The sequence below is a fragment of the Cetorhinus maximus genome, chromosome 20, assembly GCF_964194155.1.
Source record: "Cetorhinus maximus chromosome 20, sCetMax3.hap1.1, whole genome shotgun sequence".
Classification (NCBI taxonomy): Eukaryota; Metazoa; Chordata; class Chondrichthyes; order Lamniformes; family Cetorhinidae; genus Cetorhinus; species Cetorhinus maximus.
Window position 1 is genome coordinate 62,217,910 of NC_135898.1, and position 18,023 is coordinate 62,235,932.

General features: G+C 43.1%; 1 protein-coding gene across 1 annotated transcript in view; it reads right to left on the reverse strand.

Moving 5' to 3' along the window:
• Window positions 1–8,337, reverse strand: part of LOC144694428 (inactive carboxypeptidase-like protein X2) — a 233,290-nt gene extending 224,953 nt beyond the window's left edge. The window contains exons 1-2 of the mRNA XM_078564823.1: window positions 7,273–8,337; window positions 6,474–6,569 (exon numbers count right to left, since the gene is read on the reverse strand). Of these exons, the coding sequence (XP_078420949.1) occupies window positions 6,474–6,569; window positions 7,273–7,510 (334 nt within the window). The 5' untranslated portion in view covers window positions 7,511–8,337. The remainder of the gene's footprint in view (window positions 1–6,473; window positions 6,570–7,272) is intronic.
• Between the last annotated feature and the right edge of the window lie 9,686 nt (window positions 8,338–18,023).

Sequence of the window (18,023 nt, forward strand, 5' to 3'; positions counted from 1 at the left end):
CTGAACAGAGCATCTGTCACCAGCTTGACACCACTGTGGACAGCTGATTGGGAGACTCCACAAAGATCAACCACCTGACCCCTGGAAAGAGCCGGAGGCATAGAAGCTGAGGGCCACTGCGACATTCAGAGCCACTAGCATGGGTTGTCCACCCACACATTTGGAGCTGATCTCAGGACCAATCATCTGACAGATGGAGGTCACGCTCTCCCTTGAGAGGTGGAGCCTCCTTCAGCTTTGCACCTCGGAAATATTGAGGTAGCTGCATCGCCGCCTGTAAACCCTGGCAGCAGGATAGTGGCATCTTCTGCAACCCCTTCCGCCTTGGACTTCCTGTTGGCCCTGCACCCCCTGTGCCTGCGCCTGTCCTCCCACAGGTGGCTCCCCTGGAGGCTGAATAAGGATACCTGGCCCCCTCCCGCTTCTGGCCCTCTCTTCCTCCTCAGAGGAGGTGCCTCCAGTGGAGACCACAATCCCCATTCCCAGGGTAAGGGAAGACTGTCAGACACCTGGAAGGCCCCAAATGTTATGATTCCTCCGGAGTCCTGAACTGAAGCCTGTTATTTCTGTAAAAGCAGCTCTGAAGCGAAATGAAGTTGTCCTATTCACACAAGCAAGTAGCAGTAAGTAATAATCTAAAGTATTAACAACTCGAATTAGCGAGCCCACTCACCCCTCTTATCCCGGCCCTGGATGAGGTTTTTGAAAATGTGGCCTACCCGCCTGCCCGTTGCGCCCGTGCAACGCCCTGAAAATTGCACGGGCTGAGCAAAATCAAATTCAATTGGTGCCTCAAGGGCCTGAACTGGCCCATTAATTAATAGCGGGTGTACCTCCGTCCTCATTGCATGCCCACCTTCCAAGATATCGCGATGGTGCACAGTGACATCATCGCGCATCATTTTACGTCCCGCCCCCGCACGCCAACTGTAAAATCCTGGCCTAGGAGTGAGGGCCAATTGATGTTACTTGATGGTAACATCAGGCTGCACAATTTGAATTCACTTCATGAGGATCTGAGTCTGTCCAATTAGGTGGATTTGATGGGCGTAAAATGTCACTTAGGAATAGATATTTACTAACGGGCGGCCACCCAGAAAAATGTAAAGGTAACTGTGGATTGACACAATCCACAGTCTGCACAAAACAACAAAAAAAATAGAGGGAATACTGGCCCTCACCCTGATTTCATGTTTGTACCCAAGGAACAGTCAGTTCCAATGAATCATATTCCATTTATTAAATCAAAGTATTAAAAGGAATGATTTATATTCTACATGTCTTCTATCAAAATACTAAAAGCTTTTCTTTGTGCTTCATCTGATTGTTTTTTAAACAATCCTCATGGGCTTTAGTTCTGTTTGCTATTATATAGTTTTGAACTTTTTACCTTTGTATGTATATATCTTTACTTGCACTAATGCAGTACCATTTGGGATGTGTGATTATAAATCTCTCATCACTCAGTACATCTTTTCATGTTAAGCAAAGTTGATATAAAATATAATTAGAATACTTGGAAGTACTTCAGGCACTAATTTTGTTTTGTGAGGTCTTTTTAAATGCCACATGCTGAACGGAAATGTAGGAATAACATTAAAGCATATGTTTTTGTATCTTAATTGGAGAAGTCTAATGATTCAGAGTAAACTATACCACTGTAGATTACAAACCAGAGGACAGTAAATTGCAATCCAGAGAACAATGAGTTAGCGAAGTTACAACTCGAAAAATTTTAATGTTCTCTAATTATTCATAAAACTCAGTTCTAGCTTTTGAATGAAATTAAAGTATGCACAAGAATATTGTATTTTATTGAGGCGGCACAAGAGAATACATAGAGCCTACAGGTCCTTGGTAATCAGCCTGACCTTTGTCTTGACTCCAGGAACAGAAATTACCATGTTAAATTTTTATGAGTGCAAAGAGGCTTATACATTTGGATATTAGGCTTGACTTAATTACCTTCAAAATCCCAATACCTAATTTGTGGATACTGGCAGGGAGTCTGATAACAGCTAAAGATATGTTTGGCCTCTTAACTGCCCTTCGAAGTGCCCTAGCAAGTCTCTTATTTGTATCAATTTGAGATTGAAGGAGAAGGCCCACCTTCTCACAGCAACTGGGGATGGGCAATAAATGCCAGTAATGCCCACAAACTGCGAATTACTTCTTAAAATGATTTTCTTATGAGGAGAAATTACTTTGACATTTTAAAAATCTTTTTATATTTAACATTATACAGTCTTTGGTGGAGAAATTTAAAGAAAATGATTTTTAAAAATCTTAACCAATGTAATATTAAATATATACCGTAGAATTTATATATTAATATGAAAGTGCATTAGAAAAGATGTTTAGATGATCCAAAGTCAATCTATGAGTAAAAAGGTCACTCTTGGGAACTCCAGATATTTTCATATATTGTATGCACACTCACTCTCTCTTTCACACACATTCTCACACATTCACACACACACTCACACAATCAAGTATACTCTCACACGTCGTGGGCATCATACAGTTCAAGTCTGCAAGCCTGATGCATCACAAGTTTTTGTCAACATTTAACATTGAAACATTTATAATGGAAAACCTAAGAAACATGTCAACATTTTGCCAGCAGAACTTGTTGATGAATTAGCAGAATCATTCAAAATGATTCTTTTCACAAAAATAGTCTTTTTTTTGTCAGTAACTGAACCTTTCAAAATTTCCAAAATTAGCTTTTAAAGAAAAATGTTAAAAATAAGTTCCATTTCACAGTAACGTGGTGATAATGACACAACAGGTTGTCCTTAGCCTTCATTTAAAGTTTTTATTTCAAGGCCTAAAGTTGAAAGCCTGGGCTTCAACAACATATTCTTTCAATCGGATCTGTGCATTGGTGTGTGCTTTTTACAGAATTGCCCAACATTCAAACATTCAATCTGTGCAACAACAAGACTTAAAGGACAAAAGGGTGTTTCCCATCATCCTTTCAGGATCTGAGTGCTTCTTTGCTTTCTTCCAAATTAGTTTAGGTGCATTTTAATCAAATCCACTTTTCAGGAAACTGACAGGATTTAATTGAGTGACATTTATACTCAGACAGGAACCTCATGCATAAATTTTAATGATAGCATGAGTGCCCTCATGGCATTTTAACAGTAGCCTGAGTGGAGTACTCACCCCACTCAATGACACCCAGTTTGAAGGCAGCAGAGGCTCTCAAAGGCAAACAAAACAGGAAGGAAGAACAGTAATGGGTTTGAGTAGTCCTCAAGAAAGGCCTGGATGTCCACTGCCTTGGGCTCTCCCCCTTCCCCAGCAGTGAGGCACTGCCAGTCAATCCCTCCAGCCTGCATCCCCAATGCACAAATTACCTACATGATGATAAGTTTTCCTGTAATGCCAACACATAGCCTCTGGGCTGCCCGAATATCTGCTCCCGCCTGTAAATGAGGCTTGGAAGTTATAATACCTCAGGCCTAAAATTTATGCCTCCAAATATGTTTTGTATTCGTCTTGCCCCATCCACCCAAAACCCACTCCAAGTTGAATCCAATACGATGCTGTTCAATGTTACAGCACATGATAAAATGGGATAATAAGGTCAGCCAATAAAAGTAACTTTAGCTTGTATTTTTGTGGCAGTTTTTCAATGCTTTGAATAGCATTCCTTTGTGCACCAATTTGAACAGTTTGTCTATTCAAGATAATGAACCATAGGAGATAGAACAATCCGGCCTCACACACTGTTCACATGTGTATGATTCCAGCAGAGGTCACTGGATAACTACCAGAACAGAAAATCATGGCCAACTTTTCCTTCCTCCCGCAGGGATGCAGAGGCCAGCTTAATGCTCCCACCACTGTCCCAACTGAGATTAGCTAATTCACCACAGTACAAACGTCAAACCTTCAACCTTGCTGGCCTCAACACTTTTACCAAGTGACCCATCAGGGAGGTCAAAGAAATTACAAAGAAATAATATACTGTGTTACTGGTGAATAACATCCTTGAAGATATGACTATTTTAGCACAGGATATGGTTTAGTAATATACATATCATTGAGGAAAGAAGCACTACAAGCTCATAACAACACAAGTATTTTGCTTAAAGGAAAACAGATCAAGTATGATAAATCCGTTCTACAATTACAATGGCTTGTTTTGAATGAGTTTGAGAACTAACCCATCCCTAATGTTTGGATTTAGAATTCACAGAGGATAAATGACAAATTCACATAGATTTCATCTCCTAAAAAATCTTAGTTTTATATACACCTTAATATTTTAGATCAAAGAAAAGCAGTTATTCTTCAAATCCAGCATTATTTAGATTTGTTGTAAGTTAATGCTACAAATACTGACAATAATGGATTGAAAAGCATTCACATCAGCAAAGATTTTCTAACTAGCTTACACTGAAGTCACATCAAAATTAAACAACCTTGACCAAAGGACTATGGTTATGTTTTGTATGCCAGAATTAGTTTGCTGTGGCTGAATTCTGAAATTGCATAATTGAGACTTATAAATTCCTTGTTTGTCTTATTTTCAATTCCTGCATTAACCATCAAGTCCAAGAGCAAGGTCACACTCTCCATGTGAACATGAAACTTGCCCAATCAGTATTTAAATCAGATATTTACTGTTTGGCGTTAAATTACCAAATTTGCTGGGCAGTTATCCTGAAACCAGGTTGTCTGGTTCGAATGCCACACATGATCACTTCAGCTAACATGGAAGACTGCTGCATTTACCATGATACGAGAAATACTGGATTGTAATCTAGTCACATAGTAATTGTTGATGTTGGTTTGCAGAGAGGGTGACTGGTTTACATAGTGTGTAATGTTAGAAATAGCTGTCAAACAATTAACTAATTTTATTACAATTAGTTGTCATTTAAAAATCAATGCAATAATAAAGATTAAGTAATTAGAACTGGTAGAAAATAAGGGACAAGAATTGAGTGACTACAAGCATTGTGTTTAATTGTAGCATGCAATTCATCATGCTATTTTGGGAGGTCAAAACAGGTGCCAGTTTCAAACATTATTCACAGCAAATAAACCTACAGTATCATGTTCACATGTGTGGTATAAAAACTTTATTACCAGGTGATTTACAAGATGTTGCTAGCAGCCAAAGCAAATATTGATGTAGTTAATAATTAATAATTTCAGGATTATTCTTATGATTGCATTAAACAATTTTCAGTCAGGCATTAAGTTTTTTTGCAAACTTTCAGGCAAAAGGAAAGGCAAAAGGCTTTATTATGAAACTGATGATATCTGTCAAAGCTTGCAGTAAATTCATAAAAGTATATTCCACCCTTCCTCTCTAATAGACTTTAACAGTCATTGGCTTTGTTTAAATTCTCTTCTATTCTTATAAAAGTCACATAATGTTTGTATACTTAATGTAGTGGCCTGAGGTTATAACTTTCATAAGACAACTTGGAGATGGTAAACAAGTTACATTGCCAGCTCCACTCTGCTCCTGCCCAAGCAAGCAGACAAGCAAAGAGTTCTGCACACTGGCATCTAAACATTAGCTACATTTACAAAATGGCTGAGGGAACAATTGGTTCTCTTTCCACAATAAACCATGTAAGAAGTTCCTGAATGTGCAAAATTGGCCTGAAAGTTTTGCAAAGTTTGCTCACACTGAGTTAATCATACCTCAGCCAAGGCAAATCTGAAGTAGTTTGAAGAAGGGTCAATCAGACTCGAAATGTTAACTCTGCTTTTCTCTCCACAGATGCTGTCAGAACTGCTGAGTTATTCCAGCATTTTCTGTTTTTATTTCAGATTCCATCAGCAGTATTTTGCTTTTATCTGATGTAGTCTGAGATGTTTCCGTGAGATGATCTAACAATGCTAGAATTCATTCTGGCAAACTTCCACTCTTCAATTCACTGCAAAACCAAACCTGTTTTACATTGATGTAAACTGTCATATAACTGACCAATGGTAATTGTACATGAACAAAATATTTGAGGAATTGTCCAACCTCCCAATTTTTGTATCTCTGTATTTCACCTACGTTACTGACTCCATACACTTAATGACAGGCACTTTGGTGCATCAATAACCCACATGACCTTGGAACACATTCATAGACAAAGGATTTGGAGTCCAAATGACTTAGTAATCCACTGGTACAAAGTTGGAACATTGCAAACTTTCAATGCGCAGTACCATTCAGTGTCATAAATACACATTGTGTCACTGAATTTATTACACAGCGAAGGTATGGAGAGAAGGTTCAAGTCTTCCACCCAACATGAGTAGCCAGTAGCTGATTTGCACACGTAATGCCTGCATGGGTACTTATTCCAAACTCTTTCTTAATGCTGCAGTATAGATTGTAACAAATGTTCAATTGCATTGAGATGTAATTTCAAATTTTAATTTCTGGGCACCAATAAGAGCTAATTGTCAGTGAGGTTGACTGGCTAACAAGAGATTTCATCACTCACTCTCAATCTTTTCTTCAGGCACTCTATAGGTTTCTTGACTGCTATTTGGTGTTTTTCCATTGGATTTTTTCTCAGCTCTTTTCTTGCCATTTTTGACTGGAAAATAGAAACAGTGTATGAACAATCTTATATAACATATCAAACAGATAGCTTCAGTGTTATTTTTAGTAGCAACTTTCAGAGATAATTTAACAGTGCAATATTAACACTGCAGTAAAATTGAGTCCATATTTTGTAAAAAAAAGTAAAGCAGACTTACCACGTTGTCTATATTTTCTATTTTGTTTCCCAAGTGATCATGAAGTCACTTCATTTATGAACTATTCTGGACAATTCATATTTATTATTCATTATTCACGAAAACATGTATATTGCATGAACCTTTCGTGCTTCTTACAACTACTTGTTTTGAGCGCAGTTCTATTGAAGTGTATCTTTAAGTTTGCACTATGTACAAAATGCGTTCATCCTTGCGCGGGAACTCTTGCAAAGTTTAAGAAAAGAAATATCTGTTTTCGGTATTGCATGATATTGTTTAAAAATCTTGTCCACACATAAATTAGAATATCAAGCCATATTCTTCGCGTTACATTTAATCCCAGTCGCCTCTTCTGTTTGTATTTTCAAACGCTCACTTTTTTAAGGGTTCACATAGACACCAAGCGCAGCGTTGAGATTTTAAAATGTGGATATTCATGGCAGAGTACATATTGTACTAATGCAGACAACTATTAAATCTTGCAGAAATTACTCGGCAATAATCTGAAACCGTTCTGTTTAAATGACAGCCACTGTTTACCTGGCGTTCCCAGTGGTTTCTCTTTTTCCTTCTTTAGTTTCGCCTTGGGCTCCCTTTCCGAGGGAACCTCTGGATTCCTTCGACGCTCCTCGGGGTGGTAGTAAGGCTCTCTGGAAATGATCTCTTGCAGGTAGTGATCGTGGTCTTCCACGGGGTCCCCACAGGCATCATCCGAAAAGATTACTAACCCTCCTAAACAGAGACCGAAAACAGCAACGCCACGGGCCAGAGGGAACATTGTAGGAACTCCAGCTCAATTGAGCACCGACTCCACCAAAACCAGTGTGGCCAAACACATCTATCGATTCCTCTGCGTTTTCTTTTATATAATCACAAATTTGCTATGCCCCAAAGATCTGGTGAGCCTGACTTGAAGAACTCCATGCGTCAGGCAGAGAAAAGGGCGAGTTCAGCCTGGATGTTGGCAGGTGACTTCGGCATGGGGATCCCAGTGCTCACTGAAGCTCTCGGCCAAATCCAGAGGCACTGCACAATTTCAAGGGACATAAAATGATCAAAACCATATCCCCTTACAAAGCACTGGAACGCGTGTTATTTTGGAAGAGGTTTGGCAGCGGTCACCAATCTTAACCTTCTCCAACCGCTAATAAAACAATGACAATAAATGCTTTTTGCTTGCTTTGTGTGTGTGTGTCTGTTTCATAATGCTGGTGGCTGCAGGTTAAGCACTGTTTCTTTTTGCTGGCTTTAGTGAGATCCTTGCCAGCGTGGCTCCCGAAACTGATCAACCCCAGAGCCAAACGCGAGAGAAATTATGTATAAACAGCTTTTTTTTTTAAAAAAAATCGATTTCTCGCTTTCAGCGTTCACGTATACGTGGAGTTTTCTGAATTAGTTAGTAGCTGTCTCCAGCTGTCCGTTCTTGCAGAAGCCACGCTTAAGGCGCTTTGCAAAGAATAGCCAGGAAGCAAGTGTGAATTGTTCAATTGATAGACTCAGCAAGGGTGCAAAGACAAGTTAGCGAGAGGGCTTAGTGTTCACTGGTGAGAGGTATTTCAATGACCTGAAAACACCCACTTTCTTTCTCTCTTTTCCACAGACAAGTTTCAGATATGAGGCAGGTTTAAACAGAGCCAGTGCGGCTGCACTATTAATCTTTCTCGCTGTCACAAAGAATCATTTCACAGGTTGAAGAGTGTTCTCAGCACCAGAAGACATTTACCTGACCTGTCGCTTTAACCGAAAAAAAAACTATTCATAAGCCATAGTTTTAGTTTTTTTAAAAAAAATTGAGATCATCACTTGGTGCCAAGAATTAGAAAGTTTCCAAAAACAATTTTGCTTTCGAGATGTTAAAGCGAGCAACCTGCCTCAGCAATATTTCTGAACCTGTTGCTTTAACTACCTGTTTCCATTCGAATCGAAATGTGCTGAACAAAATGTGCTCAGTACCTTTCCCCGCTCGGGATTCAAAGAGTTGTTATATAGTTTCCATATACCAACATGGGAATATTAATCCTATCAGTCTATTCGTTTATTAGGGTGACCTCTATTAGGCACCACTGTAAAGTTATATCTGGCAGTGGTCAAAACTGAATGCACAGGAAAGACTTCCTTGTATCAGCAAAATTGAAACACAGTGGGATAAGAGGAATTGTCATTTAATTCCAATATTTACAACTGAAAGATAACACCAGCGCATTGCTCAGTAGAATTATCGAATGCCATACATTGTGATCCTGGGAAGTTTATTTATATTCAAAACAGTTGCGACATAACACCAGGGAGACAGGGACTGGTGTATACTGGGACTGCTGTTGTATTGTTACATTATTCTGAGTTAGGAACTAATTGTTATGTGAATTTATATCCCGGCTTGCCACATTCACTGTTGCACTGCAGTTATGTGCCAAGTAATAATGTATCAGCCTATCAGTATTTCAGCCACATGGGTTGCTGCAAGAAATACACTCAAGGAAGCTCCAACATTTTGAGTCTAAAGTGTGATTATTTCTAACTTATGGGAGCCAGAATACATAACATGGTGGCAGCAGGTTGTGTGTGAGTAAAAACGCAAACGTTTTGAACAAATTTAATGATGAATTAGATTGAAAAATCAAACCAAATTAGTAGCAGAGAAATAGAGAGAAAAACTGAGCGAATCATGTGAAAATGAAATGGCCACCCCCATAATGATAAACACCCAGCTCCAGCCCATGATGAATTAGGAGGCCGATGGTGTCGTAGAGATAATTGAGAAGCTTGAACAAAAGTGCAGACTGACATTCAGTAGCTTTCTAAAAGGCACTGGCGAAAGGGAAAGGGTGGGCAAGAGGAAAGGGGCTAAATTTGTTTTAAAGCTGGGAGCGGGGTGAAGATGACAGCAAAAACCCAGGCAAATTTTTGAAAAATGAAGCACACATCTACAGCCAGTCAAATCATCAGATTTACCAATGTGAATTACAAAGCCTGAGGCAGGAACCAGGTGAGCCTGTTGACAATTTCTTAACAATATTGAAAATTGCAGCCAGAAAATTTAAATTCAAAAGCACAGCTGAAAGGCTACTAGATCAGCTCATTTGTGACTCTGCAACCCTGAAGTACAAAAATAATTGATTGGAAAGGAAAAACTCACAATATCACAAGCTTTAGATACTGCCAGAGCACATGAAGCCATGAATAGAGCTATGAAGATGCTACTACACAAATGGCTAACTTCTAGTTAAGTCAAGAGAAAGGCAACAAGGTTGATGCAGCGAAACAGCAATAAAAGAAAGCGCATCAGACAGAAAGAAAGATGTGCAAAAGCTGTGGATGACTAAATGAGTTCACAGAAAGAAGGAAGTGTCCCACATATGGATCAAACTGCAGAGCTTGTGGAAAGCCAAATCACTGGGAAAAGGTGTGCAGAACAAAGAAAAAAGATGGTAAGCAAGTTATCAGAGACAGAGCAACAGGACAAATGAGAAGTATTTGTATACCGTGATGCTGTGGACTTTAGCTACTGTTTTTGGGGAATTAATTCTAGAATTCTATCCATTTTGCACAGAGCGCATTTTACGACTTAGGGTTGCGAACTCTGCCTGGAGGTATTCATAGAGGCTTCATCACTTGAGCTCCCACCTCCAGCTGCTCCATGTAGCCAAATAGGAATTTTCCCATCTCCAACTGTTTTATAAACAAAAATGTTCAAAGTAAAAAAAACACCCAACATTTTCAATGCTCCTATAATGTTTCTCTCAGTTTGCTCACAGCACATAGGTACAGAGAAACAGGAATAGGTCATTTAGCCCATTGAGCCTGATCACATTCAATGAGACCATGACTGATCTGCAACCTAACTCCATGTATCCACCTTTGCTCCATGCCCCTTAACATCATTGGTTAACAAAATTCTATCCATTTCAGATTTGAATATAACAATTAACCCAACATCAATTGCTGTTTGCAGAAGAGAGTTCCAAGCTTCTGCAATCCTTTATGCATAGAGGTGTTTCCTAACTTTATTCCTGAAACATCAGGCTCATGGCCTTTGGTCCTAGGGCAGAAATGTCCATGCCCTCTGGCGTCGGGCATGTTCGGTGGCATGAGCGGGCAATAAGGTGAGAAGGCAAAAATCGGTTTCACGAAGTCATGAAAACAGTTTTCAATCGTCTGATCGGCTTGCCAATGGCAGGCCGCATTTCTCACCGTCAGGACATCAGGAACCTCATTACAATACATCTCCATATCATTACAAACCCAGCCCGCCAGAATTGCACCCCCCCCAACCTCCCCCACAACCACCCCCCAAAGCCCCCACCAACCAACCACCCCCCAAACCCCCCCATCCCCACCCCCACCGGTGGATCATCCACTCACATGCTGATGTGTTTCACAACAGCATATAAAAGGCGTGCACTTGGAGGGTTGCACTTTGAGGGGAACTCGGAAGTGAGTGCACAGTAACCTACAGAGCGCTCGCTCGAGCTGGACTTCAAGGTTGAGGCGCATTGGGGGTAGGGATGGGCAAGGGCTGTCCTGAAGTTAAGGTGCTTTGTGGGGGGGCAATGTCTGCCCTGCAGTTGAAAATAGTGCACAAGCACGTGCAGGGTGAGGGGTGGTGCGGGCAAGGGAAGGGGCCACATGTCAGAGAAACCTTGTATAAAGTGACCATTCCTCTGCAGCTGAGACAGTTCAAGCATTGCCAATTGATATGATTGGAGTCGGGCCTACAGCTTCTCCGCCCAGTCAAACAACGCAGAGGCACCAAAGTGCCACTACTTACTCAAAAGCTTTACACCCCTCGAGCACAGACTGCAAAATAATGAGCGTTTTAGTGGACTGCAGAACAGTTGGATGACTGGGCACATTGTACAATCTCTTTGCTAAAGCTGGCCTTGGAGCAGTCACTGGTGGAGGTGCTCACAGCCCCTTTCAATGTCATCATCCCAGTTTGGACCAGTCTCCCCCTTGGCTCAAGATAACAGTGCAGCCTTGCAGTGTGGGTTAGGAAAATGCCTACACCTGAGCTGAGGGCACAGCATGCAGTCCAGTGAGCAAAGCTGCCGCCAATCGGTCAGGTGGAATGAGCCGGGGGTGGGTGAGGTTTCAAGCAGCCATGTACGCACTGAACTCTGGCCATCCAAGAGGTGGCCAGCACTCTCCAGGATGTGTTAAGGAGCTATCATATTTAACCAAGACAGGTTATTTGTACACTTAAGCTAACCCAAGTGTCTCTTTCATCCTGCAGGAGGAGTACATCTGAAACATGGAGCCTGGTGACCTAGCTGTATGCCTCGTACCACACAGAGATCGAAGGCGACTGGGAAGAGATCAACGGAGGTGACTGGCTGTGCACAGTGAAGAGCAGCACCCTCTGGAAGAAGGGAGAGCTGGGTATCCCGCATATGTCACCGACGAACCACAGAGAGCCATCGCTGTTGGTGCCTAGCTAGACCCAGGGTCTATAGACGCCGCCTTTCATTCCTGCCGGGAACCTGGGAGGTCCTTGCTGCTGCCTGCTGTGAATCAGAAAGTGTGCTGTGTTCACCAGATTGTGATCCCGGGGCTATTCTAAAGCTAGGTCCCACCGAGGTGTGTGCCTCTGCGCTGCTGGAGGGTGTGGGTGAGCGCTGTGACGGGTCTTCAATGAAGGTGCCTTCAGATTCCTCTTCAGAGGTTTCTTCAGGGCTTGACTGGGGGTCCTGGGTCGTGGAATCTGTTGGCTGTTTGGTAGATGTGCCTGTGAAAGCAAGGAGAGATAATTAGTGCATGGCAGTGGCCTGTGAAACAGGACACATCACTCACAGCATGGGCGTCTGATGGATGTTGCACTGCTGGACCCTCACTTGGTAGAGCATCGCTGACCTCACCGTCAGCACAGGAACAGTCCAGATCCTCGCTGGCCAGCTGGATGGCTTTGTTTTCAAAGTCCTTGGAGATCTTGATTTCAGACATTCCTCTATCAGTCTGTGACCACTCCCTCTTGCCGTGTGCCAGCTTGTCCTGCATGAATAGAGATGGAGAGAGTGTAAGCAGGATGTCTGCCAGGCCAGATGATAAGTATAAAAACAAAAAGCTAAAAGCTACTGCGGATGCTGGAAAACCAAAACAAAAACAGAAACAGAATTACCTGGAAAAACTCAGCAGGTCTGGCAGCATCGGTGGAGAAGAAATCAGTTAACGTTTCGAGTCTTCATGACCCTTCGGCAGATGATAAGTATGCCTGGCCTGTGTGGGTAGTGAGTGGTCCCATGGTTGGGATGAGGACAATGAAGGTGTGCGAGAGAGTGAATGGTGACGTCCCTTGAACTGGCAAGGTGTGAGATCCCTGTGGATGTGTGATGGGTTTGAGAGTATGTGAGTTGAGCGAGATGAGAATAGTGACTTACCCTGGCGGAATGGAGGAGATCATTCATCCTCTTGCAGCACTGGGTAGCTGTCCTCTTTGGAAGGGCGTTGGCACTGACCACCGCTGCCATCGCCTTCCAAGCTAGAATAGTGAGATTGCTGCCTGTCCTGTGGCCAGAGCAGAGGTGTAGGACATCACGGCGGCCTCCACTGCATCCAAACGGCGCATGAAGGACGTGTCATTGAACCTGGGGGCTACAGTCTTTTTGTCTTTCGGGGCCATGTCTTCTTTGCAGCAGTCATGGGCTGGAAGCAGTGAGAGATGTGCGTGCGCATGGACTTTAACTGTGGTGCCCGGCGTGATGAAGCGGCGAGGTGATAGCATGGCGGACGAAATGAATGCTGGGAATGCATAATTAAGGCGGCGGGTTTGGGATGATACGGCATGAAAAGCTACCATTGCAGCCAACGGGTAAAACATTGTTTTACCCGCCCGCTACCGCACATAGTGCAAATCTGGGAAAATTCCTCCCCTGGTCTCCCTGAGCAGAGGAAATTGTTTCTCCCAACTATTCTATCTCTTCCCCTTAATATCTTGAAAACTTTGATCAAATTACTCCTTAAACTTCTAAATTCCAGGGAATACAAACTTAGTTTGTGTGAAATCTCCTTGTAACTTTACCCTTGGAGTCCAGGTATCATTCTGGTAAATCAAACTGTGTTCCCTTCAAGGCCAATTTATCCTTCTCAGGTGCGGTGCACAGAACTGCTCAAAGTAATCCAGGTGTGGTGTAACGAGGGATTATTTTATAGTTGAAGCTTAACTTCTATTTGTCTAGTATAAGAGAATATAACCGTGTATATAGGCCAGCATTCCATTAGTCTTTTTGATTATTTTTGCGCCTGTTCATGACATTTTGATACTCTATGTACCTGGACTCCCAGGTCATCTTTGGACCTCCACTCTTTCTAGCTTTTCATCATTTAGGAAATGTCCCCGTCTATACTTTTTAGGTCCAAAGTGGATGACCTCACATTTGCCTACCTTGAAAACCATTTGTCAGTTTTGGCTAAAGGCAAAACACTGTGGATGCTGGAAATCTGAAACAAAAATAAAACATGCTGGAAAAACTCAGCAGGTCTGACAGCATCTGTGGAGAGGAAGACAGAGTTAACGTTTCGAGTCCGTATGACTCTTCTTCAGAGCTAAAAGGAAGTATTTCACCACATTTCTACTTCTCTTTAGCTCTGAAGAAGAGTCATACGGACTCAAAATGTTAACTCTGTCTTTCTCTCCACAGATACTGTCAGACCTGCTGAGTTCTTCCAGCATTTTCTGCTTTATGTGTCAGTTTTGGCTATTCACTTAATCTATGATTTTGTTTTTGTAATGTTATGCTTCTATTTACACTGTCTACAATGCCACCTATCTTTGCATCACCAGCAAATTTAAATCTGTGACTTTCTATCCCATCATCCAAGCATCAGTCAATGCAGTGAATAGTTGAGGCCCAACACAGATCTTTGCGGACACGTCTAGTCACATCTGCCCATTTTCCCTACTCTCTGCCGCACTCTGTTGTCTCAGGTCCAACCCTGACTTTGTCATCAAATCTGCTGACAAGGGTGGTGCTGTTGCTGTCTGGTGCACTGACCTCTACCTCGCAGAGGCTGAGCATCAACTTGCAGACACTCCCTCCTACCTCTCCCTGGACCATGACCCCACCACTGAACATCAAACCATTGCTTCCAGTACTATCACTGACCTCATCTCCTCTGGAGATCTTCCCTTCACAGCTTCCAACCTCATAGTCTCCCAACCTTGGACGGCCCGCTTCTACCTCCTACCCAAAACCCACAAACAGGATTGTCCCGGCAGACCGATCGTGTCAGCCTGTTCCTGCCCCACTGAACTCATTTCTCGCTATCTTGACTCCGTTCTCTCTCCCCTTGACCAGTCTCTTCCCACCTACATCCGCGATTCCTCTAAAGCCCTACATCATATCAACAATTTCCAGTTCCCTGGCCCCAACCGCCTCCTCTTCACCATGGACGTCCAGTCCCTCTACACCTCCATCCCCCACCGGGATGGTCTGAGGGCTCTCCGCTTCTTCCTCAAACAGAGGCCCGAACAATCCCCATCCACCACCATTCTCCTCCGTCTGACTGAACTTGTTCTCACACGGAACAATTTCTCCTTAAACTCCTCTCACTTCCTCCAAATAAAAGGTGTGGCTATGGGTACCCTCATGGACCCCAGCTATGCCTGTCTCTTTACGGGGTATGTGGAACATTCCTTGTTCCAGTCCTACTCCGGCCCCCTCGACAACTCTTTCTCCGCTACATCGATCACGGCTTCGGTGCTGCTTCATGCTCTCGTCTGGACCTGGAACAATGTATTAATTTTGCTTCCAATTTCCACCCCTCCATCATTTTCACGTGGTCCATCTCTGACACTTCCCTTCCCTTCCTTGACCTCTCAGTCTCAATTTCTGGTGATAGATTATCCACCAATATCCATTACAAGCCCACCAACTCCCACAGCTACCTCGACTACAGCTCCTCACACCCCGCTTCCTGTAAGGACTCCATCCCATTCTCTCAGTTCCTTCGCCTCCGTCGCATCTGTTCTGATATTGCCACTTTCAAAAACAGTTCCTCTGACATGTCCTCCTTCTTCCTTAACTGAGGTTTTCCACCCACGATGGTTGACAGGGCCCTCAACCGTGTCCGGCCCATCTGCCGCGCATCCACCCTCACACCTTCCTCTCCCTCCCAGAACCGTGATAGGGTCCCCCTTGTCCTCACTTATCACCCCACCAGCCTCCGCATTCAAAGCATCATCCTCCGCCATTTCCGCCAACTCCAGCATGATGCCACCACCAAACACATCTTCCCTTCACCACCCCTGGCGGCATTTCGCAGGGATCATTCCCTCCGGGTCACCCTGGTCCACTCCATCACCCGCTACACCTCAACCCCCTCTCATGGCACCTTCCCATGCAACCGCAGAAGGTGCAACACCTGCCCCTTTACTTCCCCCCTCCTCACCATCCAAGGGCCCAAACACTCCTTTCAAGTAAAGCAGCATTTCACTTGCACTTCCCTCCATTTAGTCTACTGCATTCGCTGCTCCCAATGCGGTTTCCTGTGCATTGGAGAGACCAAACGCAGACTAGGTGACCTCTTTGTGGAACACCTTCGGTCTGTCCGCATTACCCAGACCTCCCTGTCGCCTGCCATTTCAACACACCACCCTGCTCTCATGCCCACATGTCCGTCCTTGACCTGCTGCAATATTGCAGTGAAGCTCAACGCAAACTGGAGGAACAGCACCTCATCTTCCGACTAGGCACTTTACAGCCTTCCGGACTGAATATTGAGTTCAACAACTTTAGATCATGAACTCTCTCCTCCATCCCCACCCCCTTTCCGATCCCACTTTTTTCAATAATTTATATATATTTTTCTTTTCCCACCTATTTCCATTATTTTTAAATGTATTTCCATCCATTGTTTTATCTCTACCTTTTAGCCTATTTCGATTCTACCCCCACCCCACCCCCACTAGGGCTATCTGTACCTTGCTCGTCCTGCTTTCTACCCTTAATGTCCCCATTAGCACATTTCTTAATTAATATCACCACTGTCAACATCTCTTTGTCCTTTTGTCTATGACATCTTTTGGCTATCTCCACCTATCACTGGCCCACTATCTAGCTCTACCTGTCCCACCCCCTCCCCCCTTAAACCAGCTTATATTTCACCTCTTTTCTATTTTTCATTAGTTCTGATGAAGAGTCATTCGGACTCGAAATGTTAACTGTGTTCCTCCCCACAGATGCTGTCAGACCGGCTGAGTTTTTCCAGGTATTTTTGTTTTTGTTCTAGATTTCCAGCATCCGCAGTATTTTGCTTTTATCCCTACTCTCTGGTTCCTGCTGCTCAGCTAATTTCCTAACCATAGGCTCCACAAGATTAATCTTTAATTCCTTGAGGCTCCAGAATAATCATGGAAGGTTGGCAATCCTACTAATACTGTCTGAAAAAACAGTTATCAAATTCAGTATTGAAACACATTTTACAGTCAAATCACGCCAGGAATCAGGTTAATGGCTTAGGAATGTGGAGAAGGTAGAGCTGATGTCAAGAGTGAGCCACTGAGAGCTGAGAACAAGTGTGGTGGTGTATCAAATGTATGGGCTAGAAACTATGAGTGTAGTGGGACAGGCAGGGTGGGTTGTATATATTTTTAACAGTTTTTTTGTGGCTTTGCATGTAATGTTATAAATTGTAATTTTTATTTGGGTGTCTGAAATAAAATTGTAGATATAAAGAGGAATATTGGCTCATGGCTGTTTTTGGGTGCAAATTGGGAGGTGCTCATGATGCAAGAACCAGAAGAGGCCAGCCTGAGGAGCACCCGAAACTGGCCCTTGGGCCTCATCTTAATAATTTGGGCATACTGCTGGAGCCCACCACAACTCCAGAGGCAGCTTGGTGCTCTGGTCCCCTTCAATTTTAGGCTGCTTGTATTGCTAGCAATGACCCTAAGCTAAATCCTGGGAATGGGGTGGCGGAGGAGAGCAGAAGGAAATGTGACCCTGAGCCGGCAGCAGTGTGCAGTATACCTGCTCCTCCCAGCTCCTCATCAAAGTAAACATTTTTCCAATTTTGGTCCTGGCTTGTCACTCTGAGCAAAGCAATTTCCAGGATGGGTCCTAAAACAGGTGTTAAATTCTTTACTTGCATTTCCTAGAAAGGATTAATGTCTACACCTCTACACCACCACACCCAATATGACTTTAGATATGTTTCTGATAATACTCAGGTTTAGGAGGTTGGTCCCTTAAATTGGACTTCTGTACCCTGTTACACAGCTGGCAAACAGAGCAATGAGGTCCAATTTCTCCACCAAAATGTTCAACGGGTATTTTAAGAAATATAAAGTTTTTAGA